This window comes from Ahaetulla prasina, chromosome 2, assembly GCF_028640845.1.
Source record: "Ahaetulla prasina isolate Xishuangbanna chromosome 2, ASM2864084v1, whole genome shotgun sequence".
In the NCBI taxonomy this organism is placed as follows: domain Eukaryota; kingdom Metazoa; phylum Chordata; class Lepidosauria; order Squamata; family Colubridae; genus Ahaetulla; species Ahaetulla prasina.
The window spans coordinates 190596473-190622196 of record NC_080540.1 but is presented as its reverse complement, the minus strand read 5'-3'; the positions used below and the strand labels follow the sequence as shown (position 1 = coordinate 190622196).

The 25724-nt window shown below is 43.4% G+C and overlaps 2 protein-coding genes across 11 annotated transcripts in view; one reads left to right on the top strand and one right to left on the bottom strand.

The window, feature by feature from the left end:
• Positions 1-25724, bottom strand: part of SYCE3 (synaptonemal complex central element protein 3) — a 103605-nt gene that overhangs the window by 12170 nt on the left and 65711 nt on the right. The window contains exon 4 of one of the 2 annotated variants that reach the window (XM_058169781.1): positions 25580-25623. In XM_058169781.1, the coding sequence (XP_058025764.1) occupies positions 25580-25623 (44 nt within the window). Of the gene's footprint in view, positions 1-23942; positions 25624-25724 lie in introns of those variants that run through there. The other variant, XM_058169787.1, reaches the window with a different exon arrangement.
• Positions 1-25724, top strand: part of ADGRL3 (adhesion G protein-coupled receptor L3) — a 673676-nt gene that overhangs the window by 638303 nt on the left and 9649 nt on the right. The gene's annotated exons all lie outside the window — the stretch shown is intronic.

The following is a 25724-nucleotide window of genomic DNA, read 5'->3' as shown; positions in this document are numbered from 1 at the left end:
CATGGATCGTGGCAGGGTCAGTCGGTAGGCTACCGGGTTGATGACTGCCTCGACAGGGAACGGGCCGATGAATCGGTGGTCCAACTTCTTTACCGGCGGTCGGACGGGAGGTGTTTGGTGGAGAGCCACACCGGTCTCCAACTGCCAGCGGGGCGTTGCCCGTCGGGAGCGGTCAGCGGACCGTTGTAGTCCTCCTTTGCCCGATTCAGCTGCTGGCGTACCAACTGTTGGACCGCATGCAATTCCGTCAGGAAGGTCTGCGTTCGGGAACAGGAGAGTCCGGTGGTGCCAGAGGAAGAGCCGGATGGTACCCCACATTGGCAAAGAACGGGGTCATCTGAGTAGAGGTGTGCTGAGAGTTGTTAAAAGCAAACTCCGCCAGAGACAGGTAGTCGGCCCAGTTGTCCTGTTGCTGGTTGATGAAGCAACGGAGATACTGTTCCAGTATACCGATGACCTTCTCTGTACCCCGCCGGTCTCCGGATGGTGCGATGACGACAGACATACCTGCACCTCCAACGCGGCCATCAGGCTCTTCCAGAAGCGGGCTGTGAACTGAACTCCAGCGGTCCGAAACCACCCTGTCCGGTAGACCATGGAGGCGGAAGATGTGCTGCAGAAAGAGGCGGGCGTTTTGCGGCTGTGGGCAGTCCGCGGCATGGGATGAAGTGTGCCATCTTGGTGAGCATGTCCACCACCACCAGCACCGTGGTGAACCCAGAGGGCGGCAGGTCTGTCAGGAAATCCATAGAGATCGCCCCCCAGGGTCTGTCGGGTGTCGGCAAGGGTTGGAGGAGCCCGGGAGGGGCCCCCGTGGTGGTCTTGGCTTGCCGGCACGGTACGCAGGATGTCACGTAGGCATGTATATCATGCCGCACTCGGGGCCACCAAAAGGTCCGTGTCACCAGGTGGAGGGTCTTGAAGAACCCAAAATGTCCTGCTGCAGGGTTGTCGTGGCACTGGGTCATGACGAGGGCTCGGAGTGGTCCTGTGGGCACATATAATCGCCCCCGAAACTTGAGTAAGTCCTCCTCCAAGGTCCAAGGAGACGTGGGGCCCACCTCCGCTCTCCTTTGCTGCGACCAGGCGTCCTGGCGCTGCGCCTCTCGCACCTGGGCCCGCAAGTCCACTGGCTCCCGTGCTGCGCCAAGGCTTCTGCCGGCAGCACTGTCCGTGGAGGAAGGGGGTCCTTGGCGCAGAGGTACTCTGGCTTGCGGGACAGGGCATCCGCCCTCCGGTTGTGACCGCTGGGAATGTAGGTCACGCGGAAGTTGAACCGGGCAAAAAACAACGACCACCGGATCTGCCGCTGGTTTAACTTCCGAGCTGTGGTGAGGTGCTCGAGATTCCGATGGTCCGTTCGGACCTCCACCTGATGTCGGGCCCCCTCCAGATGGTGTCGCCAAGCCTCGAATGCAGCCTTGATAGCCAGCAACTCTTTTTCCCAGATAGTGTAGTTGCGCTCGGAAGGTTGAGTTTCCGGAGTAGTAAGCGCAGGAAAAAAGTGTGCCACCATTCGTCGGAGCCTGTAGCAGCACCGCTCCCAGAGCCACATTGGACGCGTCCGTTTCCACCACAAAAGGCCGGAGCGGGTCGGGATGCCTCAGGACGGGTTCCGTGACGAAGGCTTTCTTGAGGGCTGTGAATGCTTCTTGCTGCGGGGGACCCCACCGGAATGCAACCTTCTTCCTGAGGAGCTGGGTAAGTGGAGCTGTCAGTGTGGCGAAGCCGGGATGAAGGTCCGGTAGTAGTTGGCGAAGCCCAGTAGGCGCTGAACATCCTTCACCCGACGAGGGGCTTCCCAGCTACACAAAGCTTCTACTTTACATGGGTCCATGGCTATGCCCTCGGGCGAGATGATATGCCCGAGGAATTCTATGGAAGTCCGGAAGAAGACGATTTCTCCAGCTTCGCATTGAGTTGTTGCTCCAAGCGTTGCAGAACCAGACTGACGTGTCGAAGGTGGCTTTCCTGGACCGGGAGTAAATCAGGATGTCGTCGAGGTAGATAACCACGAACCGATCCAACATGTCTCGGAACACGCTGCTCATGAAGTGCTGAAAACGGCGGAGCATTGGTCAACCCAAATGGCATGACAGTGTATTCGTAGTGTCCGTATCGGGTGCCGAATGCCGCCTTCCATTCGCCTCCTTCTCGTATCCGCACCAGGTTGTAGGCCCCGGAGATCGAGCTTGGTGAAGATCGTGGCCTCCGCAACCTTTCCAGTAGCTCCGGGATGAGCGGCGGGGGTAGCGATTCCGCACCGTAATGGCGTTTAGCCGGCGGTAATCACAGCATAGGCGCAAGTCCCTGTCTTCTTCTTCACAAAGAGGACCGGGGCCGAGAGGGACTTTGAAGGCCGGATGAACCTCGGGCCAGGTTTTTGTCCAGGAAGTCCCTGAGGCGGCCAACTCGGGCTCCGACATGGAATACAGGCGTCCCACAGGCAGTGGTGCGTTGGGCAGAAGGTCCACGGGCAATCGTAGGGCCGATGCGGGGTAGTCGGTCCGCCTCCTTCTCGCTGAACACGCCGGGCGAAGTCCGTCAGCTCAGGAGGCAAGGTGATGGCAGCGGTGGGGACGTCCTGGCGGCCACGGGTGTGGCGGATGTGATCGACGCACTGCAGACTCGGGAAAGAGATGGCGTTCCGCGACCAGGCCACCTGAGGATCGTGGGTCCGAAGCCAGGCCAACCCAAGGACCAAGGGAAAATGAAGGTCCGCCGTGACATAAAACTGGATCGCCTCCTCATGGTCCCCAATAGCCAGGCGCAAAGGCTGGGTGGCGAATTTAATGGGGCCGGACACCAGTTCTCGTCCATCAATTGTGCATCGGAGGGTCCACCGGAACCACGGGGACCGCAAACTGGGTCACAAAGGCCTGGTCCATAAAGTTTGTTGTGGCCCCTGAGTCCACCAGCGCATGCGCCTGGAGCCCGTCCGACTGGTTCCCCAACCATATCCGTGTGTCCAGAATCAGATGCCGAGGGGGCCCAGAGTCTACTTCCAACGCCCAGTGGGGGCTTAGTACGTGCCCGACCTAGGGTTTCCCAGGTCGGGCCTGCTCCGCTTCCGATTGGTCACGCTGTGATTCGGGGACGGCGTGCGTGCCCCACCGCTTTCTGGGGCAAGAAGCGGCGGTGGCCGGGCTCCCCACAGTACAGGCACAATCCCCTTGGCGCCCGGTTCCGCTCCTGGGCTGTTAGGCGAGGTCTGGCCGCTCCCAACTCCATGGGCTCTTCCGCAGCGGTTACAAAACGTGGGCGACCCTGGGTGCTGGTGGTGCAGGAAGTGGGGTGCAGATGTCGTGGAGGGTCCCGGGGTGCGACGGGACGGTCGCCGTTGCAGACGGGCATCGAGGCGGAGACAAAGGCACCAAGTTGTCGAGGTCATGGCGCCTCCACGCGGCCAGCTCGCCTTGCAATTCCTCTGAGAGTCCCTCCTGAACGCGTCCACCAGCGCTGCATCATTCCAGTCAGAGTCCTGGCACAAAAGACGAAATTCGGCGATGTACTCCTGCAGGGGCGTTTCCTTGACGGAGTTCCTTAAGGCGCCTGGTTGCCGCCAGCATTCGAACGGGTCCTCATACATGGTGCGAGGTGCTGCCAAAACGCTGTTGGTCCGCCAGCAGGGGCTGTCCTGGAGCAAGAGGGCGTGGCCCATCGACCAGCCGAGCCGGAAAGAAGGTTAATCACGAAGGCCACCTTAGCCCGGTCGTCTGGGAAATCCTCTGGCCTCATAGCCATGTAGAGCTGGCACTGTCCCAAGAAGGTCGGGAACATCTCAGGCTGCCCAGAAAACTTATCCGCACGGTTATCGGGCACTGCGGCGAGGAGGAGGTGGGAGGATGGGGGGCTGCAGGCACATTCCTGGCAGCAAGTTGGCCTGCCAAGTGAGCCACTTGCTGCTGGAGCTGTTGATTAGCCGCTGTAGCTGCTCTAACTGCTGCTGTACCTGCTGCTGATCCATCTTTGGTGGAAGATGTTTTAGTCAGGTCTTGGACAAAATGTTCTGTTTCCTTCCCCAATACTCCCAGCAAAGAGTCCGTCAGAGGCCTTCCTTTTTTCCTTTTATTTACATAGATACATGTCCTGGCCACGTCTACCCACGGGCCTGCCAAGTTTCTGGAGATAACGAGGAAATTATAGATAAGGCCAGAATTACTCACGAATATATTCTTCCCTCCATGAATTAGCTCGCGCCAAATTCATTGCTTTGTCCAAGACAAAAAACCAGGAAGTCCCGCCTCCTATTTATAGTCTCTGCAGATGTCACTGCATGACAATTATGACTTGGCTTTGTCCCAACTCTTCCGCTGCTGCGCACGCCGATCAAGCCTTCGTAATCTTGCGTCCCTCCAAAACTGTTCTTGGGGCGTTGCCAAATCAGAAGAAGGCCCGGGAGAATCAGGCCTTGCCGGCCCCTCCCTTTGAGTGGGTGCCAGGGAGGGAGAGGGCTCAAGAGAAGCAGGGCTTGCCAGGTCTTCTCCCTCATTTTCTGAATCATCCGAGTCCAGGAGTCTGGGTCCAGGAACCTGGGTCACAACACCCAACTCTATATTTCCATTCTTAGTGACCCAAGTGATGCTGTGACTTTCACAATGTCTTGAGGTTGTGGGGGCCTGGATGGGGGACAACAGGCTTCAATTGAACCCTGGTATGACCAAATGGCTTTGGGTACACAGGGATCCAGGACTTTGTCCTCTTTGACTCTGGATGGGGTGGCACTGCCACAGAAAGACCCAGTCTGCGACTTGGGCATTCTCCTGGACTCATGACTCCTGTTCGAGAAACAGGTGGCAGTTATGGCTAGGAGAGCCTTGGCACTTCATATTGTGTGGCAGTTGTGGTCTTTCCTGGACCAATCCCTAGGCATCTCATGAATCAACTACTTTAATGTGCTCTACATGGGGCTGTGCATGAAGAGCATTTGGAAACTACAGCTGGTGCAGGTATTTTGGGAGGGGGGGTAAGAAATGGCCCCTGTGACACCACTGCTCTATGAGCTGCAGTAGTTACCAGTCTGCTTCCAGTACAATTCAAGGTGTTGGTGATCACCTTTAAAGCCCTTCATGGCATGGGTCCAGGTTATTTGAGGGAGTTGGTATTTGAGGGAGGATTGGCCTGTACCACTCATGATGGCAGAGGAGGCATGCTGTAGGTCCCATCAGTCCGAGTATTCTGGCTGGTTGGGTCCAGGAGGAGGGCCTTCTCTGCTATTGCTCCAGCCCTCTGGAACTTCTTGGCTTCCAATATGAGCTTGGTCCCAACCATCCTATCCTTTTGTAAGGACGTAAAGATGTGGTTCTGCCAGCTGGCCTGGTGGCCCAGTGGGGGAACAGCACAATGGAGGTGGTTGATTGAGTGATAACAGATCCCCCCTCCACTCCACTCCAACCTCTCCCATGTGTTTTTGGTTTTAATGTTTGTTTTTAATTTTTTATGTTTTAGATTTTATGTAACTGTAATTCACCCCAGTTACCTTATGGTAAGATGGCAGTCAATAATGTCAACCATCCGACTAGTGAACGCAAAAAAACTAGTCACTCTCAGGCATTTTAAAATCCCCAAAGTAAAACTTATTGAATACACCATTTCAGCACTGAAGAATCCAGCTCTGAGGTACACAATGCTATATAGTTAAACATTAGTTTCCCCTTCTTCCCACCCATAGTGATCACGCTGCCCAATTATGAATCAGTGTTTTGTTTTCAGAACAATTAATTTCTTTGTCAGACACCTTTGTCAGAACCTTGGTGGGTTCTCAGCTCAGATGTTCTATTTTTGGATCATCTGTGTTCTTTTCTCACCTTTCCCTCCCCCCCAGTTGAATGGCGATAATTGTTCAAATATTTAGAAGCGTATCAAACTTGAAAAATAAATTTTATAAATAAATTTAATACATACATACATACATACATGTTACATGATTTTTTCTTCATATGAAATTTTAAGAGAAGAAAATAAATGTTAGTATCTCCATGTTCAATATTCTTGGCACTGAGAATACTTCCATTGTCAGAGATTGTCATTTCCTTGAGAACTTGAAAGCAAAAATCAAAGCAGAACTAGAGAGCCAATTACTTTCCCAAGTATTTTTTCTTTCTTACAAAGTCAGTTTTTCTAATGGAAGTTACCAGTTTGGCAACCCAGAGCTCCATATTATCTGCTTCATATTATGTTACGTTTTGCTAAACATTCTGTTTTCCTTCTTTGTTTTATTTTGTAATGTTCTCCTCTTCTATTTGTTATTTTCCCGGTTGTCATGCCCACATACATTAAATCATAAAGACATAGAATTACATAAACAGCATTTGAACTTCTGCATGTTTGTAAAGCACCACAGTAAGTACTTTCAACATGAATGAAGGTAAATATACCTGTCCCAGGATAATGTTGCCGGATCCAATCTGAATAATACAACACTACATATACTAAACACAGATGGCCAAGATTTAGCATTTGTCAAATCAAAGACTTATGAAAGTTGCAGGGTCCAATTTGAGTCAGTCATCTGAACCAAAGGTTTATTCTTTCAAGCTTTCAGGCTCGGAGTCCATCAGAGAATTTTTCTCTCTCCAGAATATGTGCACATACTGTATGCAGCAACACCAAGCTCTGGCCAAAAAGGCCAGCAATGGCAAGGGTGAGGATGGGTGGGGCAGGCAGCAAGGAGACTGTGGCACCTGGGGGGGCTGTCCCATTTTCACATAGCCTGTTGCCGCTGTTGCCACTGCTCCAACTTCTGGGCTAAAGTTCTCGACTGGTGACAGAGTGGAAGTGAGTGGCATGTGTGGCAAGGAGGTGGCAGTGGCCAGGGGCATCCCATTTTCATGCATCTCACTGACGTCGCTGCCACTATGTCAAGCTCTGGGACAAAGAGGCTGGGGATGGTTATTGCAGTGGCAGTGAGTGGGATGGGCAGCAGAAGGTGACAGCAGCTGGGGCATCCCATTTTTACACATCATCACTACCACTGCTACCATGCTAAACTCCAGGCTGAAGAGGATGGTGATGGTGATGGCAGTGGCAGCAGCAGTGGGTGGATGGGCAGTGGAGGTGGCGGCAGGGAGGCATTTCATTTTCACGCATTACGCTGCTGCCACTGCGACTGCCATTCCTGGCTTAAGAGGCTAGTGATGGTGGTGGCAGTGCCAGTGGGTGGGGTGAATGGTGGGGAGGTTGTGGCAGCCAGGGTGTCTCATTCTCATACCCACCACCACCACCACTGCCACCACACCGAGCTCCAAGCCAAAGAAGCTGGGGACGGTGGTGGCAGTGGTGTGTGCGAATATGGGATGCTCCTGGCTGCCACCGCCTCCTCACCCATTGCCCCACCCACCACCACCACTATCCCAGCCTGTTCAGCCACGAGCCCAATGGCAGTGGTAGCAGCAGCAGCACAATATGTGTGAAAATAGGAACCTCCAGCCATCGCTGCCACACTGCACTGTGCCCACCCATTCACTCGCCTGCCTGCCTGCTCGGCTCTCCCTCCAGCCACCCATGGTGAGTTCTCCTCACAGCAAATTGGCTGCATGGAGTTGTCCTGCAGCAGCTTGGTGGTGGTGAGTTGGCAGAGGTGAGTTGGCCAAGTTGTCCCATTCTGGATAATATTAGCTCTTGAACTGCCAGGGAGGGGTCATAACTCAAAAACTATTTATAATTGAAGTTCCACCCACCTTTTGCATGCAATATTTGGGACTTTGATTGTCTGGTCCCACCCACCATTTGGGTGTTTCCTCTAATACCTTGAATACCTCTGGATTTCAAAATTTATGAGCTCATGAGTATCATCCAATAAATAAAATTGTTTTTTAAACATAATATATTGCCATGTGGTTGCACTGGTAAATTGTATTCATTTTACAAAATCTCAAAGATTATTTAAAAGTGCAATTATTTTATAGAGAATATTTGTCCTATTTTCTGCTGATGTTTTTTGAAGTAAAATATTAACAACCATTTTAAACATGAATTGAAGCCAAATGTCATGCTTGCTTCATATTTTCTCACTGGTTGTTGTACAACAACCGTTCTCTCCTCTCCTCTGGCATGTCTTTGCCTCCTCCCAAGCAATCATGCCCTGCAGCAGCCATTCTGAAAATGAGGTCCCTTGGGTGCAAATAAGATGTCAGACATGTTCCACTGTTGGAGACTGATAACATTGTGTCTTGATAGCAGTGCCTGGGGACAAGGTTTCTGCCATTCCTGACCTTGCCCCCCACAAGCTGCATTCATTTTAGACTCATCAATCTAGCATGCATAAATTCACAGTAGGAAATATAGTCCAAGTTCAGTGCAGTTACGTTCCTCTTGTAAGCCGAGGTTAATAAGGCAAAGCAATATTCGTGAGGCCATGGTCCTGTTGTCCAAGAAGGCATATCTGCTTTCAAAGTTCCAAGTGACCATTTAATGCTTGGAATCCATTGAATATTCTGTATCTGTTTGCTGCCTCCTATTGACAGTCCAGAGTCTGACAGCCCTAATTTTGATGGCCATATTAAGATAGGTGACAAGACATTCTGAGCAGAATCCTGGTGAAGAAGGTAGTATGTGAAGGAAAAAGAGAATTGCTGGAGTAAACAGAGAAAGTAGAGAACAGGGAAGATATAGAATAGAATAGAATAGAATTTTATTGGCCAAGTGTGATTGGACACACAAGGAATTTGTCTTGGTGCATATGCTCTCAGTGTACATAAAAGAAAAGATACGTTCATCAAGGTACAACATTTACAACACAATTGATGATCAATATATCAATATAAATCATAAGGATTGCCAGCAACAAGTTATAGTCATACAGTCATAAGTGGAAAGAGATTGGTGATGGGAACCATGAAACGATTAATAGTAGTGCAGATTCAGTAAATAGTCTGACAGTGTTGAGGGAATTATTTGTTTAGCAGAGTGATGGCCTTCGGGAAAAAACTGTTCTTGTGTCTAGTTGTTCTGGTGTGCAGTGCTCTATAGCGTCGTTTTGAGGGTAGGAGTTGAAACAGTTTATGTCCAGGATGCGAGGGATCTGCAAATATTTTCACGGCCCTCTTCTTGATTCGTGCAGTATACAGGTCCTCAATGGAAGGCAAGTTGGTAGCAATTATTTTTTCTGCAGTTCTAATTATCCTCTGAAGTCTGTGTTTTTCTTGTTGGGTTGCAGAACAGTTTTAAGTTTTTGTGAATTGGGACCTGGAATGTTAATAATGTTCCTATTTCCCACCCCCCAACATTTTTTTCTCTTTTCCCTTCCATATCCCTGCTGCCTGTCTGCTTGTTTAATAGAAATATTGATGATATAATTAGGCCTTGCTTATGCACTTCTGGTACAAGGATTCATGGGATAATACCAGGCATTTCCTGGGGAGTGTGGTAGGGTTTCTGTAGTCCTCAATTGTGACTTTTGTCCTAGGTACTGATGAAAATACTGGAGGACTCTTTGTTGTGTGAATCTGGGAACTTGAGCAAATCGAACATGTCCTGTTCCCTCAATCTTTTTATAGAGACATTGGAAGATCGTTTTTACAAGGCTTTTTGACCATATTGATTTTCATGTCTTTGCTTTTCTTTCTGATTGTAATCCTACCATCCAATGTTGTTATATTTTGTATAGCAACTTGAAAAATTTACTGATAATTAACCAGCAATAAGCTGATTAGATACACCACCACCCCACCCTCACTTAAATACTTGTGTTGTTGTATTTATTTATTTATTTATTTATTTATTTATATTTTTATACCACCCTTCTCCGAAGACTCAGGGCGGTGTACAGCCAGAATAAAACAGTTAAAAACAATATATCAATAAAAATCTAATTCAATTTGGCTTAAAGTTAAAAATTATAAGATAAAAATTATAAAAGACGCTATAAAACCCTATAAACCCCATTTAAATTCCCATTAGGCCAGCCCTGGTCGATGAAATAAGAAAGTCTTGAGCTCGCGCTTAAAGGTCCGGAGGTCAAGGAGTATGCGTAGCCCCACAGGTAGTTCATTCCACAAGGCAGGTGCCCCCACAGAGAATGCTCTTCCCCTGGGAGCCATCAGCCGGCATTGTTTGGCTGACGGCACCCTAAGGAGGCCTTCCCTGTGAGAGCGCACAGGTCGATGGGGGGCTATTGGTGGCAGTAGGCGGTCCCGTAAATATCCCGGTCCCAAGCCATGGAGCGCTTTAAAGGTGATCACCAACACCTTGAACTGCACCCGGAAGACCACCGGCAACCAGTGCAGCCTGCGCAGGAGAGGTGTTATATGGGAGCTACGAGATGCTTCCTCTATCCCCCGCGCAGCCGCATTCTGTACCAGTTGGAGCCTCTGGGTGCTCTTCAAGGGGAGCCCCATGTAGAGAGCATTGCAGTAATCCAGGCAGGAGGTAACGAGGGCATGAGTGACCGTGCATAAAGAATCCCAGGTCAGGAAGGGATGCAACTGGTGAATCAGGCGTACCTGATAAAAAGCTCCCCTGGCGACGGCCGTCAAATGTTCTTCTAAAAACAGCCGTACATCCAGGAGAACGCCTAAGTTGCGAACCAATTCCCTGGGGGCCAACGACTTGCCCCCCACAGTCAGCGATGGAACCAGCTGACTGTGCCGGGACGCCGGTATCCACAGCCACTCCGTTTTGGATGGGTTGAGTCAAAGCCTGTTCGTCCCCATCCAGACCCGGACGGCCTCCAAGCACCGGGACATCACATCGACGGCTTCATTGGGGTGGTTCGGGGTGGAAATGTACAGCTGAGTATCATCAGCGTACAGTTGACAACTCACCCCAAAACCACGGATGATCTCCCCCAGCGGCTTCATATAGATGTTGAACAGGAGAGGTGAGAGGATCGACCCCTGTGGCACCCCACAAGTGAGGTGCTGTGCGGCCGACCTCTGCCCTCCTGCCAACACCATCTGCGAGCAGTCAGAGAGGTAGGAGGAGAACCACCAAAAAACGGTGCCCCCCACTTCCATACCCCCCAACCGCCGCAGCAGGATACCATGGTCGATGGTATCAAAAGCCGCTGACAGGTCTAATAGAACCAGGACAGAGGAACAACCCCTGTCCCGCACCCTCCAGAGATCATCTACCAACGCGACCAAAGCCGTCTCCGTACTGTACCCAGGCCGGAAGCCGGACTGGCACGGGTCTAGATAGACAGTTTCGTCCAGGTACCGGGGAAGCTGCCATGCCACCACACTCTCAACAACCTTCGCAATAAAACGAAGGTTGGAGACGGGACGATAATTAGCTAATACTGCTGGGTCCAGGGAGGGCTTCTTAAGGAAGGGCCTCACCACCGCCTCTTTCAAGGCAGGTGGGAAGACACCCTCCACCAAAGAAGCCCTAATAATTCCCAGGAGCCAGCCTCGTGTAACCTCCTGCATGGCCAGTACCAGCCAGGAGGGACACGGGTTCAATAAACATGTGGTCGCATTCAGCCTCGCCAGTATCCTGTCCATGTCCTCGGGAGTCACAGAGTCAAACTCCCCCCAAGTAATATTCTCAAGAGCTGCCTCCGTCGTCCCACCTGAATCCACCTAATCAGCGTCCAGCCCGTCCCGGATCTGAGCAATTTTATCATGCAAATACAATCCAAACTCCTCAGCACGTCCTTGCAAGGGGTCCTCCCGAGCTCCCTGAAAAAGAAGGGAGCAGGTTACCCGAAACAAGGCAGCTGGGCGGTTATCTGCCGATGCGATAAGAGCAGAAAAGTGTTCCCACTTTGCCGCCCCTATCGCCACTAGATAGGTCTGAATATGCGATCGTACTAGTGTTCGATCAGATTCGGAACAGCTGGCCCTCCAAACGCTCTCCAGGCGTCTTTTCTGGTGCTTCATCTCTCTCAGCTCCTCAGAGAACCAAGGAGGTGGTTGAGAAAAGCGCCGGGTCAGAGGCCACAAAGGCACTACGCGGCCCAAAGCTCCCGCCGCCGCCCTTTCCCAGGCGGCGACGAGTTCTTCGGCTGAGCCGCGGGCTAGATCCTCAGGAATCAGCCCAAGCTCCGTCAGGAACCTCTCCGGGTCCATCAGGCACCTGGGACAGAACCATCGAACCGGCTCTGGCTCCCTGCGGTGTGGGTTAGCGGTTCGAAAGTCCAGGCAGAGGAGTGATTGATCCGACCATGACAGGGGTGTGGTGACTAAATCCCCCAATTCCAGATCATTCAGCCACTGTCCCGAGACAAAAATCAAGTCCAGCGTGTGCCCCCCATTGTGCGTAGGACCATTCACTAACTGGGTCAGGTCCAAGGCTGTCATGGAAGCCATGAACTCCCGAGCCGTCGACGATGCTTCGCCTACCGATGGCAGGTTGAAATCCCCCATGAAATCCCCCATGACCATAAGCCTAGGGGTGTCAATAGCATCGTCTCGGCTATCACATCGAGCAGCTTGAGCAGGCCTGCCGCCACGTGGCAGGGAGCCAGGTACGTGATCAGCAAGCCCACCTGCAACCCCTGGCCCCACCACACAAAGAGAGACTCACAACCGGCTATCTGCGGGATAGTGACCTCCCTCAGCTCCAAACTCTCGTTAATAATAACCGCTACCCCCCCACCCCTACCTTGAGCCCTCTGCTGATCAAATGCTTGGAAACCTGGTGGGCACATTTCAACAAGGGGAACCCTCCCTTCTGTGCCCAACCAGGTCTCCATAATGCCCATCAGGCCCGCACCCCCCTCTTGAATCAGATCTAAAATTTCTGTGCAGAAGCGAATCTTCTCAACAGCAGAGGTTCTAGGTCACCTTGAAAACAGTGTGTTTATTACAAGAAGTGAACATAGATTGATCAAGCACAAATCTAGCCAGAAAAAACTGATTTCACCTTTTGATTAATTTATTTGACCGTGGGAATACTGCAGATATTTTTATTTCAGCAAATCCATTTTGATAACTAACCCAGTGGGATGGGTGACATGGCAAAACATACTTGAGAAACACAGTCAAAGAATTCTCAATTCTGCTCATCAGACTGAAAGGAGGTAGGTCACTCCTAGAGCTTGACTTTTTAACATTGTTAGGAATGATTTCAAGAAGAAAATGGAAAGACTGCTTTACAGGTTTGCAAATGGCACACAACTGGACAGGAATGCTAATAATCAAGAAGGCAGAAATAAATGAAAAATGAGTTTGATAGATTAAGGAAATGGGCTGAAAATAACAGAATTAATCTAAAAGAGATAAATGAAAAGTGTATGTGCTCTAGGAAACAAATTAGATTCAGAGATTTAGAATGGAAGGATATCTGGCTTGACAACTGGGAAAATAATCTTAAAACAGACATTAATTACAAACACCAGGTATATATGACTATGAAAAAAAAAAACAAATGCCATTTTAAACAACAACCATAGATGTCTAACTTGTAAAGCACAGAAAGTAGTACTTCTGCATTGGTCAGTTCCAGTGGTGGATCTGATTCCAGTAATTTAACAACCGATTCTCTGCCCTAATGATTTCTTCCAACAACCAGTTTGCCAAGTTGCTCAGAAAGTTAACAACCGGTTCTCCCAAACTGGTGCAAACTAGCTGAATCCCACCACTGGTCAGATCCAAACTTCTAGTGCCACTATGTAAGAAGAATCTACACAAATTGAAACAGTTTTGAAGAAGGCAAGAAATATCAGAAGAAATATCAAAGAAGAAATGGAAAAAAATGACAGATCTGAAGATAGCATTCTCAATATTTGTAAGAGCTGCAATTTCTTTATTGTCTCTGAACACAGAACTTAACATAATGCTTTAAATTATCAGAAGTCAGATTCTAGAAAAGAGAAAAAACATAGTCGTAAGAGCAGCTTGATGTTTAATACCAATTTCCTAGGGAAATGATGAGCTCCCATTCACTAAGCTGAAATGATGGTTGGACAGCCATCTGTTGGACATGATTTTCATTTAAATTTCTCCTTTGAGCAAAGAATTGGACTGTATAGTTAAACAGCCTCTTTCAATTCTATGATTTCATAAATATTAATGATTTGTTTTCCTCCATAAACTACAGTGAGAAATGCTGTGCTATGGTAATAAAAATGTTATGAGAAAAGAATAGAGAGGTCTGGCTCAGTATACATTAATGAGGGAATAAAACATTTCATTTCAAGGAGTGAAAAAGAGGAGGTAAAATAATATACATCTTTAATGCAGAATTAGAAAAAAGAGAATTTCTTAATTTGAAATTGCATTCTAATACAATCATTAGAATTGATGGAGGGTGGTGTTGCTATTCCTAACATATTTCATGTTTGATGTTTGACATAATTAAGAAGTATATTAATATTCAGCATGCCCTTTAAATACTCACAGTCTGAGTTCTTATTTATTAAACATGGAAAAGTCAAATTTGCATCCATGCCCTCATTCAGAGGCATACGGTCTGCCTTTCATTTCAACAGAGTTAAATAATGTGGCTTCAGCTAGAACACTGAAGGAAACCACACTATAACTTTTAACAATCCACTGAAATCTCATTTGTTTCAAGGAGGTAGTTATGTAGAAATTTTCCTTGGGGAAGTGATTGATTGGACTCAAATACACCATTTTTGGCTATGATAAAAAACAGTATCTGGAGGGTGCTGTTTTCTGGACCCACTTGACTTGTGTTTTTAGCCAAGATATGTGAGCATGACTGCTTCTGCTGCCTTGGTACTAAGAAGCTGAGGAGTGTTGGGATTTTCTATTAGTTTCCTTTAACCTTTTATTAATGTCCATAATTTCTCTCAGGGTCACTTTGAAAGATTGGTCGTTTTGAACACTTTTAGCAGTAGGTTTCAACCATTTGGACAGGCCACGTTTAGTGTTGACTACTGTTTGATACCTAGATTATCAAAGATTATCAAAAAGAGGGCTGTGAAAATATTTACAGACCTCTCACTTCCTGGACATAAACTGTTTCAACTCCTACCCTCAAAACAATGCTATAGATCACTGCACACCAGAACAACTAGACACAAGAACAGTTTTTCCCAAATGCCATCACTCTGCTAAACAAATAATTCCCTCAACACTGTCAAACTATTTACTAAGTCTGCACTACTATTAATCTTCTCATCGTTCCCATCTCCTTCAATTTATGACTGTATGACTGTAAATTTGTTGCTTGCATCCTTATGGTTTATATTGATATTGTTTCCTGATTGCTTATTTGTACCCTATGACTATCATTAAGTGTTGTACCTTATGATTCTTGATGAATGTCTTTTCTTTTATGTACACTGAGAGCATATGCACCAAGACAAATTCCTTGTGTGTCCAATCACACTTCACCAATAAAAATTCTATTCTATTCTATTCTAGATTATGTTATCTCACACAACACTCCATTTTGCCCCTATTATTTATATAAGACTACCCAGAGAGGTCATTATATCTTTGAAATATATTGCCACTATATGCTGATGCGATCGAGTACTCTGTCTGTCTCAAAAGAAGCCATTAATTCCTTTAAGCAGGCTTATAGTCAATGGTTAATTAAGTATCTTCTAGCTAGCAAATCCTTTTACGTGTCGAGCTGTGTTTCTCAACCTTGGCAAGTTTAACATTGGTGTCTTTCTTTGAATATGTTTTGCTTCAGCTCTAACTAGATGGTGGGGAATGGAAGGATTTATTTATATTTTTTGCAGACAGCTGGTCATTTGCATTTTTTACAGAGCTGTTGAGGCCACTTGGTAGCTTGTCTGTGTCCTCAGGGTAACCTGAGTAATGCAAATGGGTGTGGAGCCTTCTTGGAATTGCTGAAAGGACTGTGTTGTGGAGTTATGCTTTCTGCAGGATATTTTCTACCATGTCCCTTCACTGTTGAACATAGACACAGGCTGTTGGGGATGAGTCTGTGTTGTCTGCATCTCAAACTGAAGTGCAAATGGTTCCTGTAGTCTACAATTTTTTCTGGAAATCTGTTCATACTCCCAAACCATTTGAAGGTTGTTCATACCAAAGTGCATAGCTTGACTGATGACTGAGAATCTCCATAGACATTTAAGATGGGTGAACTTCAAATCCCAGAATTCCCCAGCCAGCATTAGTACTTCAGTGTAAGGTGATAGCTGCATAAACAACTTCCTAGCATAGCATAGCCTTTTAAAAAATGAAGGGAAACCTGTTTTTAAGTATGATAAAGAGCATAGATTTACTGACATGAGGAAGAAAAGTGTATGAAACTTAGGAAAAAGAAAAAGGATGCAATCATCTGAATGAAGATGACCTGCTCTTGTGGAGTGGGTGGAGGTTTCAAAGACATGCATGAAAAAAGGTATAGATTTAACTATAGATTCTATAGGCAGATAATGCAATAACTGTAACGTATACTTTAGTAAATTGTGACAATCAAAAATCTATAGATGGAGAAAACCATGCAACATTTTGAATAAATGAGAAACAGGAAATATTCTGAGAGGAAAAAGAATATAGAAAACAATATTGGATCATTTAAACCAGGGGTGTCAAATTCAGTTTCATTGAGTGCCATATCAGGGTTGTGTTTGACCTAGGAGGGATGGGGGGAGTGTAGGGCGTGGCCATGGTGGGTGTTACACAGAACTCGTTTCGGGGGCACCTGTGGTAGTCAAGTGCTAAGGCAGGACTTCCCTGAGACATTCACTCACTCTCATTATAATCTCCTTCTTTCCTTTTCTTCTTTTTCTTTCCCTCTTCTTTCTCTTTTCTTCTTCCTTCCCCTCGTTCCTTCTTTCTCCTTCCTTGCTGTCTTCCCACCTTCCCTTCTTTTTCTTTGTCGTTCCTCTTTGTCTTTCCCTTTCTCCTTTCCTGTCCCTTCTTGGATGCTCAAATGCAAAAGGGGAAACATTTCTCCTTTTGTTTGTTTTTAGTTTGTTTTGATAGCCCTCTGCCAGCAAAAACGGGCGGCCCAGCCAAGCTCCATTTTCACTAGCAGAGGCACTGCTTGCCAGTCCTTTGCTGTTTCCAGGCCAGCCCCATGGGCCAGATGTAAACACCACACAGGCCGGATTTGGGCCCCAGGCCTTGAGTTTGACACCCCTGATTTAAACAAACCAGGAATGCCGTTTGGAGTTTAGAAAAATGTTTATTTCTTCTGGATAGATGGTTTATTCAGGCACCAAGATGGAAAAGAATTATTAAAATGAGACTGAGTTGAGTATAGATTATAATAAAAGATTTAGAGAGTACTGAAAAATACAAGAATGATGAGAGTTTCTGAAAATGAGACAGATAGCTATTTCATAGCATCAAGAGTAGATCTTGGGAAAATAGACAAAAAGATGTAAGAGACGCATAGAAAGATGTCAAAGAATCTAGAATGAAATGAAAATGGTAGTAAGTGAATGGGTGAGTGCTACAGATAGATTAGATCAGTATAGATTAGAATATAATTAATCTTGCAACAGGATAAGTCAAAAGTGAATGCAACAGATTTTCCAGATTTCCCAGCAGAATGAATGGAAAGTGAATGCAAGAAAAGAAGGGTTGGAAGTTAGTGAGAAGAATTATGTGAAAGAAGCGAAGGAAAAAGAGGTGGAGTGGGAGAAGGCAAGGTGTGGAGAGGGATACAGAAAAGGATGACATCAGGATGGAATGGTATCGGAAGACATGCAGCACAATAGCTGAGAATGGCAGAAAGACAGTTTTCAACGCAGTAGCTGAAATACTAGTGTAAAACTGCATATTTCAGCATTAACTCAAGAAGGAGCAAAAGACCAAATTCCTGAATAAATAAATATTTAATTTTTAATTAAAATTTATTATTTTTTAAAAAATTTAGAATTTAAAAAAATCCCATTCCATTCCATTGCAATTGCACTGAGAGGTCTATAGGCAGTTCATTCATAAGTTGCAAGTAACATCAACTCTTCTATTCACTGGGTAACTGGGAACATAGAATAGAATAGAATAGAATAGAATTTTATTGGCCAAGTGTGATTGGACACACAAGGAATTTGTCTTGGAAAACATAAATGTGTTTTCTCTTTTTTTGTATTTTATTTTCATTCATTTCTGTTACTTTTTCTTCTTTGTTCTTGATTTTTAAAAGAACAAAGGACCCAAAGACTAAAAAATTAGATCAATTTATTACCAAAAAATAAAACCCTTCATAAAGCCATTTTTTTTAAAAAAATGATTTTTTTAAATTATATTTTTAAAAATCTCAATCTTTAACATTTTTAAAATTTTAAACGAAAGGACACAAAGGCTACTAAAATACACAAAATTAGACAAAATTAAAAATGCTGCTAAGAAACAAGACCCTGCCTTGGAACTACTGGGAGCAATTGAGAATTTGCTATTTTTCTATACCTTTTCACAATAATTGAGAGCTAAGACACTATTTTTTATCTTATTCTTTTCATTTCTTCTTTCTAAACTGTATCTTGAAGGAGATCTGATTTGCTTTTGAGGTATTACATTTAAAGTTTACTTCAACACAAGAACTCCAACATTTAAGTATTAGTTCAACATCAACCAAAAGACTAATTTTTAAAACCAAAGGATACAATATTCAAGATTGTTAAAGATTGTTAAAAAATAAAACCCTGCATTAAACCAGATTTTAAAAGAAAGAGGATTGGAACTACTAGGAACATTTGCAAAACTTTTGCAAGAAAAATAAAATAGTCATGGAAAAAAACATAATCATGAGGAAAAAACAGTTGTGATTTGCAAAATAAGAGCCATGCCCCACAGAATTCATGCCCACAGAATAGGGGTCTCCAACCCCTCGTCTGTGGACTGGCACTGGTCCACTGTATATCAGAAACCAGGCTGTGCAAACAAGCAAAGCCCCATCCATGGGATGCAGGCAGCACATGAAACCACGGCCCTTCTGGTCTGCAAAAAACCTTTCTCCATGGAACTGGTCCCTGATGCCCAAAAGGTTGGGGACTGCTGCCATAGAAAACCCAAATTATATTTGTTTCAAATGTAAACTAAATGAATAACTCAAAGAAAAATTAAGGGTTCAAGGCCAAGTCTGAATCTCAAAAATCAAAATGAGAAACTCCAGTTAAAGGAGAAAGACCATAATCACTGAATACACTACAGAACAAACAACTCCCAGATAAAAATGAAGGTTTAAAGATAAACCAATGGCAACATTGGGAGGGCCTCCTTAGGGTGCCGTCGGCCAACCAATGTCGGCTGGCGGCCCCCAGGGGAAGAGCGTTCTCTGTGGGGGCCCCGGCCCTGTGGAACGAGCTGCCGGTGGGACTCCGTCTTCTCCCTGATCTTCGGATCTTTAAGCGCGAGCTCAAGACCTTCTTTTTTCACCAAGCGGGGCTGGCCTGATTGATTTTAAATTATTGTGGGTTTTTAGTGGGCTTTTAACAGGGGTTTTTATCTTTCTGTAATTTTCTTATTTAACTATTTTTAACACATGGCGTTTAAATTAGATTTTTAAATTTGGTACTGTATTTTAAAAATTTTCTGGATTATTGTTGTTTTATCTGCTGTACACCGCCCTGAGTCTTCGGAGAAGGGCGGTATAAAAATGTAAAAAATAAATAAATAAATAAACATATCACTCCTAGAAAAAAAATCAATGCAGTCCAGCCCTGTCCAGTCCCACTAGAGCTAAGCAATAATTTTCATATTCTCTCCCTGGAAAAAAGCAAGCAGTCATCTGGAGAAGAGACAGCATCATGTGTACCAGTGACAGGAACAAAAGTAGCCCAGACTTCCCCAAGAAAAAAAAGTTGTGTGTTGTAATAGGAGACTCAGAGGAATGGAATTATCAATTTATAGACCAGACAATCTATCAAGGGAAGTATGCTGTCCCTTAGCAACAAAGATTAAAGATGTGATTAAAATCTAGGTTGTATATTCTACAGAATAGCATCCTTATGTGGAAATGTTATCCTTATGTGGAAAGAAACAAAATAAAAAAATATTTGATGGAATGATGGAAAAAAATACGCTGTGGGTGAGAGGAAAAATGCTACTGAAAAAATAAGAATAAGAGAAAGATATATATAAAGAGAACAAAGATAGTTGAAGAATTTGGAGTCAAAGAGAACAACAATTAAGATTAAAAGAGATAGAAAAATATAGAGCAAGGTTTAATTCTAATGGTTTTGGAAGGGAAGAAAAAGAGCAAACAAGTAGCCAATAGCAGAACAAATGGAATTAAAAACAATTTGGGATGAAACTGAAGAGGCAGAACACCAGACAGAGTATTTTAAAGATTTATATGAGAATAATATGTCAAGAAGTCAAACTGAAACAAATGCTTTAAATTTTATTCCCCAAGAAAAAAAATAGATGAAAGGAATTCAAGGCTGTGAGAATGCTAAAAAATACTAGGGCTTCAGGAGGGACTGGGAGAATGTATTAGACTATGGAGGTGGTTTATGTAGGAAATGGTTGTGCATCTTTTTTAATGCTTGTGTGAAGATTGTGTGCCTGATTATTCTACTACTTCAAAGGGATATAAAAAGAGTGAATGCAAAACTACTATGCTAAATATGCTTGGTCAGGTCCTGGTGGAATGGGGCAAGAAAGGATAATGATCAAAGCAGGGTGAAATGTAAAATTTGTTACTGGGCATGGCTTGGTGGGGGAGTAATGTGACTGGGTGGGCGTGGCCAACTTTTTTTTTTTTTACTTTTAAGAGCATTTTTTCTGTAAACTCCGGCCGAAGAGGCTGTAAAAAAAAGCTTTTAAAGGGTTCTGGCGATCAGGCAACTCAGCTGGGATCATCAGAACCCTTTCAAAGCATTTTTTCTACAAGCTCTTCGGCCGAAGAGGCTGTAAAAAAAATGCTTTGAAAGGGTTCTGGTGATTAGGCAACTCAGCTGGGATTGTCAGAACCCTTTCAAAGTATTTTTTTACAGCCTCTTTGGATGAAAAGCTTGTAGAAAAAATGCTTTGAAAGGGTTCTGACAAATCCCAGCTGAGCCACGCGGTCATCAGAGGCTTTTTTTTTTACTTTTAAAAACATTTTTTCAGCCAAAGAAAAAATATTTTTAAAAGTAAAAAAACCTCTGATGATCACGTGTCTCAGCTGGGCATGCGGGAGGAAGGCGGGGCCAGGGATTTTTGCTACCAGTTCTCTGAACTACCCGCTGCCATTGCTACCGGATCGGGAGATCCAGTCCAAACCGGGAGCATTTCACCCCTAGATCAAAGATAATAATTATTTGGGAACTGCAAATGTTAGGACATTACATCAGGTAAGGCGAGCTGGTCAGATTTTTGCTTCTCAGAAGAGAAAGGCATTGATGTGAGAAAGCTAATTTCATGGCTATTGATATATAGAGAAAGCATATGAAAAAGTGATCAGGGGGAACTGCAAGATATTTTGCACAAATATGGAGCTGAACATTGTTAGCACAATGTAAAAAAGAGCAATATATGATAGAAGAAAAGCATGAATTGAAAGCATAAATTGAATGCTTAGCAAATTATTTAATACTGAGCAGGAAAAATGACAAAGAAATGTAGATGAATTAAAGTATTTTAGCAGAATCCTGGTGAATAGTATGTGGATATATTACAATGAACGTTTGTCAAAAGAAACAAAACTGGCTTTGCATAAGAAAGTGCTTTTGCCCACTTAAGCAATTAAAGCTGAGGAAATCTAAAAGTTCAACACAATGGGAAAACTAGAACATAGGGTAAAACAAGAAAAAAAGGTGACAAGTGAATGGATGTTGGATCAATAGAGATGTAATGCAAGGATGAGTGATGAAAAAAATACATGGAAGTGGTTTGGTGATATAGGAAGAATGTATGAAATCTGAGTCTTCAGAGAGATGTATTAACGTAGTATGAATGAAAGAAGAAAATGATTGAGAAAAGTCATGGCTGAATAAAATTCATATGTTTAAAAAACAAAGGGCAGTTTACAAACAGTCGAATGAATGTGGCAAAGTAAGAATGATTTGTAGAGTTTAGAAGGTATACAGAGATGTGATGAGTGGTGCTATTGCAAACTATATTTATTCCCATTCCTTTTTCTTACCTCATGATTTATTTCTTTGGCTTACTATTCTTTAGTTCTTTCCTGCACTTTGCAAAATATTGTTTTCCCCAAAAGGAAACAATGGCAATATGGATTTTTACATATTCAAGAAATTATTTGAGGCTTCATTTGTTGTGATAAAACGTTTGAGAATTCAGTTGCAATTCATTAGCTCGTAGTTACTTTCTATTTTTCTTTACCGTGTTCAGTTTTATCTCGTCTATACAAGTATTTTACAGATCAATCCCGCAACTCTCTAAAGAAGACCTATGTGAATTGAGTACAACATTCTTCACTGCTGAGACTTATTTTCTGTATAGGAACTGATTATATGGAAAAATCTCCTGTCTATGTTCCTTTTTTAGGAAAGATAATTTCTCCTGATTGCCAAACTGCCCTATGAGGATAATTTAATCACTCATGTAACAATGTCTATGAGAAAAATAGAGATCCATTGGAACCAAAACAATAAAGGTCTGAAACAAAATTTCTTTATGGTGTTAAAATATCCTCTAACAATGACCTCTGGGCTCCCAGCCAAACAGACCCTTGACAAGAGGTTGGCAAAGGAGAGAAACAGTGCATCATCAGTCATGAAGCACTGATTACATTATAGACATAGGAATCCCCCAACTCCATAGATTCAGCTATAGGACAGTTAACCAGACCTTGCAACTAATAACTCAAACTTGTTGTCACCCCAATTTACATTTCTTAAACCAAAAGATAGACATTCCTTCTAGTATGATGGTTAGATGGTTTAATTCACAATTCCTGAAATGCAGGCTTGTTGTCTGCTATTTTCTTCTTCATTCCTCAGGGTCACTTTAAACTGAATTATGATATCAAAGGACATTCTGAATTCCAACAAGTTTCTTATTTTTCTGCAACACAGGAAACATGACTTAAATATGAACAATCAAAATTTCAGCTAAGAAAATCATTTTCCTCCAACATGTCTGCTCTGAAGATTGCAATAGCCAAACTCAGACTGCTTTCTCTTTTACCATTCATCAGTAAAAGTATTTTTCACTTCGGTTTCAGTGTCTGTCTGCTTTCAACTCTCTATTAACTATAGTAGTAAGGTAATATAATGATTTTTTAAAACCTATAGAAAAGAAAATATGTACTCAGCTTTTCAGGTTTTGTATCCTTAGCTAAGTAACCTTGATATTTCAATAAGTAGTCTACATACAGTTTGTCACATAAATCAATTAAATCAATTAAAAATTCTTTGAACAATTGAATAATCATTAGTAACATACACATTTATTGATATGAGGAGGTATTAAATTATACATTTGAAAAACCTAAGATGCCCTTCCTACTGCATAAGTTCCATGGCAAGTTCAGATAGATTGAGAGAGTTCTGTACAAAGGAGAAAAATATTTGTGAGAAGCAACACACTCAAATGACTTTCTGATTATAATGAAGCTGATAGTTGGAGTTTGGAGTTTGAGGCAGTAGTACAAGAGATGAAATCATTTTTCCCCCCTCGAATGAAATCAGTCTTTTGTTCAACTAACTCACATAGCTGCTCTGGATGGGAGGCATCAAGAAGCAAATACTAAAATTAAAGGCTTCTCTTTCTCTACCACTAGTCCTTTTATAACCCAAGAGCTGTGACTAACTGAACCTGCAAGGTTCAGTAGCAGTTTTGGATAAACCACTTTCCTTCCCAATCTTGACATTTTACATAAATGTCAAAAGAGTTGTTTTGTCTGTCTCCTCCTTTTATCACTGCTGCTTGACTGAAACACTTTTCAGCACTCTGCAGCTCAGGAGGAAGAGATCATATTGAGAACTTCATGGAAGCCCAAGGATCGAGACAGAGTGGATCCTGACTGGTAGATTCTTCCCTAGAGAAATAGAAGTCTCTTCCCTCACTCTTTTTATCCATGCCTCAACCAAAGTCAATGTCCACTGTAATGTACACATTACTAAGAATGAAAACCATAGACAACCACATCAAAAAGAAATAAAACAATTTATTAAAGATAATTATATTTTATTAATAGTGGCATATCCAGATTGTTGAATAATAACTTAATAATCTTTTCACTGCTTAGGTAATTAACATGATTTGATTGAAAAAAACCTCCTTATAATCATAGGAGATAAATGCGAACTGCTGGATGAACCGTAGCTCATTCACCGCTTGTTATCGAGTAATAGAGAAAACTAGAATGATGCTGAAAAATCATCCTTGCCAAGTAGCACATTATATGTTTTTTCTATTTATGATCATATTGTATAACAATAGAGCTTCTGTTCCTAATTAGCATTGTTAAGTGAGGACTACCTGTATTCTCTTTGTCATTAGTTTCTTCCTGCTACCATGTTGGTTGAACAGTGAGGAATAGACAGGAATTGTGTAAGAATAAGAGCAGAACAGCACAGAGTAGATGAAAGCATCTTTCAGAAGGGCTATTGTGGTGACAAAGGAGCTGAAGGGGGGCAGTTGCCCCAGTGTGAATTTCATTTAATCTGTATTTTAATCCCTTCCCTTTAAAACATCTGCGATGTTTGTTTGTTTTTTCAAAAAAACCTACAGAGGAATATAAATACTGCAATAGAAGTATACTTGCTCTTTAAAATATGGCTTTTCAGAGCAGAAAAACAGCAGTTATGAAAAACAGCCAATTTATACTAATTTAGGTTATCAGATCCTGTTATTCTGGTATTAAAACAAAAAATTGTCAATGCTATTCCATATGAGAAACTACTTCAAATAATCTAACAAGACTACACCACCTGGTATAGTCCATACATGTGCAATCAATCATACACTTTAATATAGCTACAGTTAATATTTCTATCTTTCATCAAAACTAGACAAAATGTCTCCAAAGAAAACTGCAATTTTTTACATAATAAAACATTCAATCTCTATAAAGTTTTGTATATACTTTACAAGTACATGAGAGATTGTTACTATGTTTCTTGTTAGCGTCTGCATTAGTGTTCTTAGATTAGGAAGGCCTGTGTGTAAATGGGGTAAACTGGTTGAGATCTAACTGTGGAAATCCAGGGAAAATAACCTATAACAAAATGAAATTGGGTTTTCAACATTGTTGAAAGGCTAATCTGTTTATTCCAAGCATTTCCATTTATTAAGACCAGTTTTCACTGAGGTTTTCCTATTAGACTAAGAAGTGTTCTTGGATCCAAACAGTATTTTACCAATTGCATCAGGCTCTGCACTAGAATCTAGAAATGCTTAACGTTGTTTCTGACATGTTTCTCAAAACAACAGTGTTTGTTTAAGAGTACACTGAATGTTATGGTTGAAAAAAGCTAACACGACAAAGAGAAACACCCATGTTAATATAGAATTGGATTTCAATATTTATGCATCGGATGATGTAATTAACAAAAAAAGTATTTAGCAGCATAATAAACATTAAATATTTTTATATATGGATATATACCATGATACTTTCAATTTCCATTTCTAATTCTGATTTTTTTTCTTTTAAAAAGCTGATGATGAGGTGAAAACAACTTCATTTATTATTGTAAATGTGTGACTTATACTCAAACGGAAACAACACATGTAAATAACTTCATTTGCTTCAGGGAGTTGAAATAGTTTCTGTTAATACTTTTTTCTGCATATCATCAATTTGCTTTTGATTCATATTTCTTCTATTGTCACTGTAAGCTTACTTGTTGTTTTTTCTTTCCTTTTCTTCATGCTGTCGTTTAGAGCCCTACAGAGAGACAAGTATGGGAGTAAAGCTAAACATTGCATATCAAATGTAATTTTTTTAGTTCACTTTTTAATGCATCATATATCAGTGATGTACATATT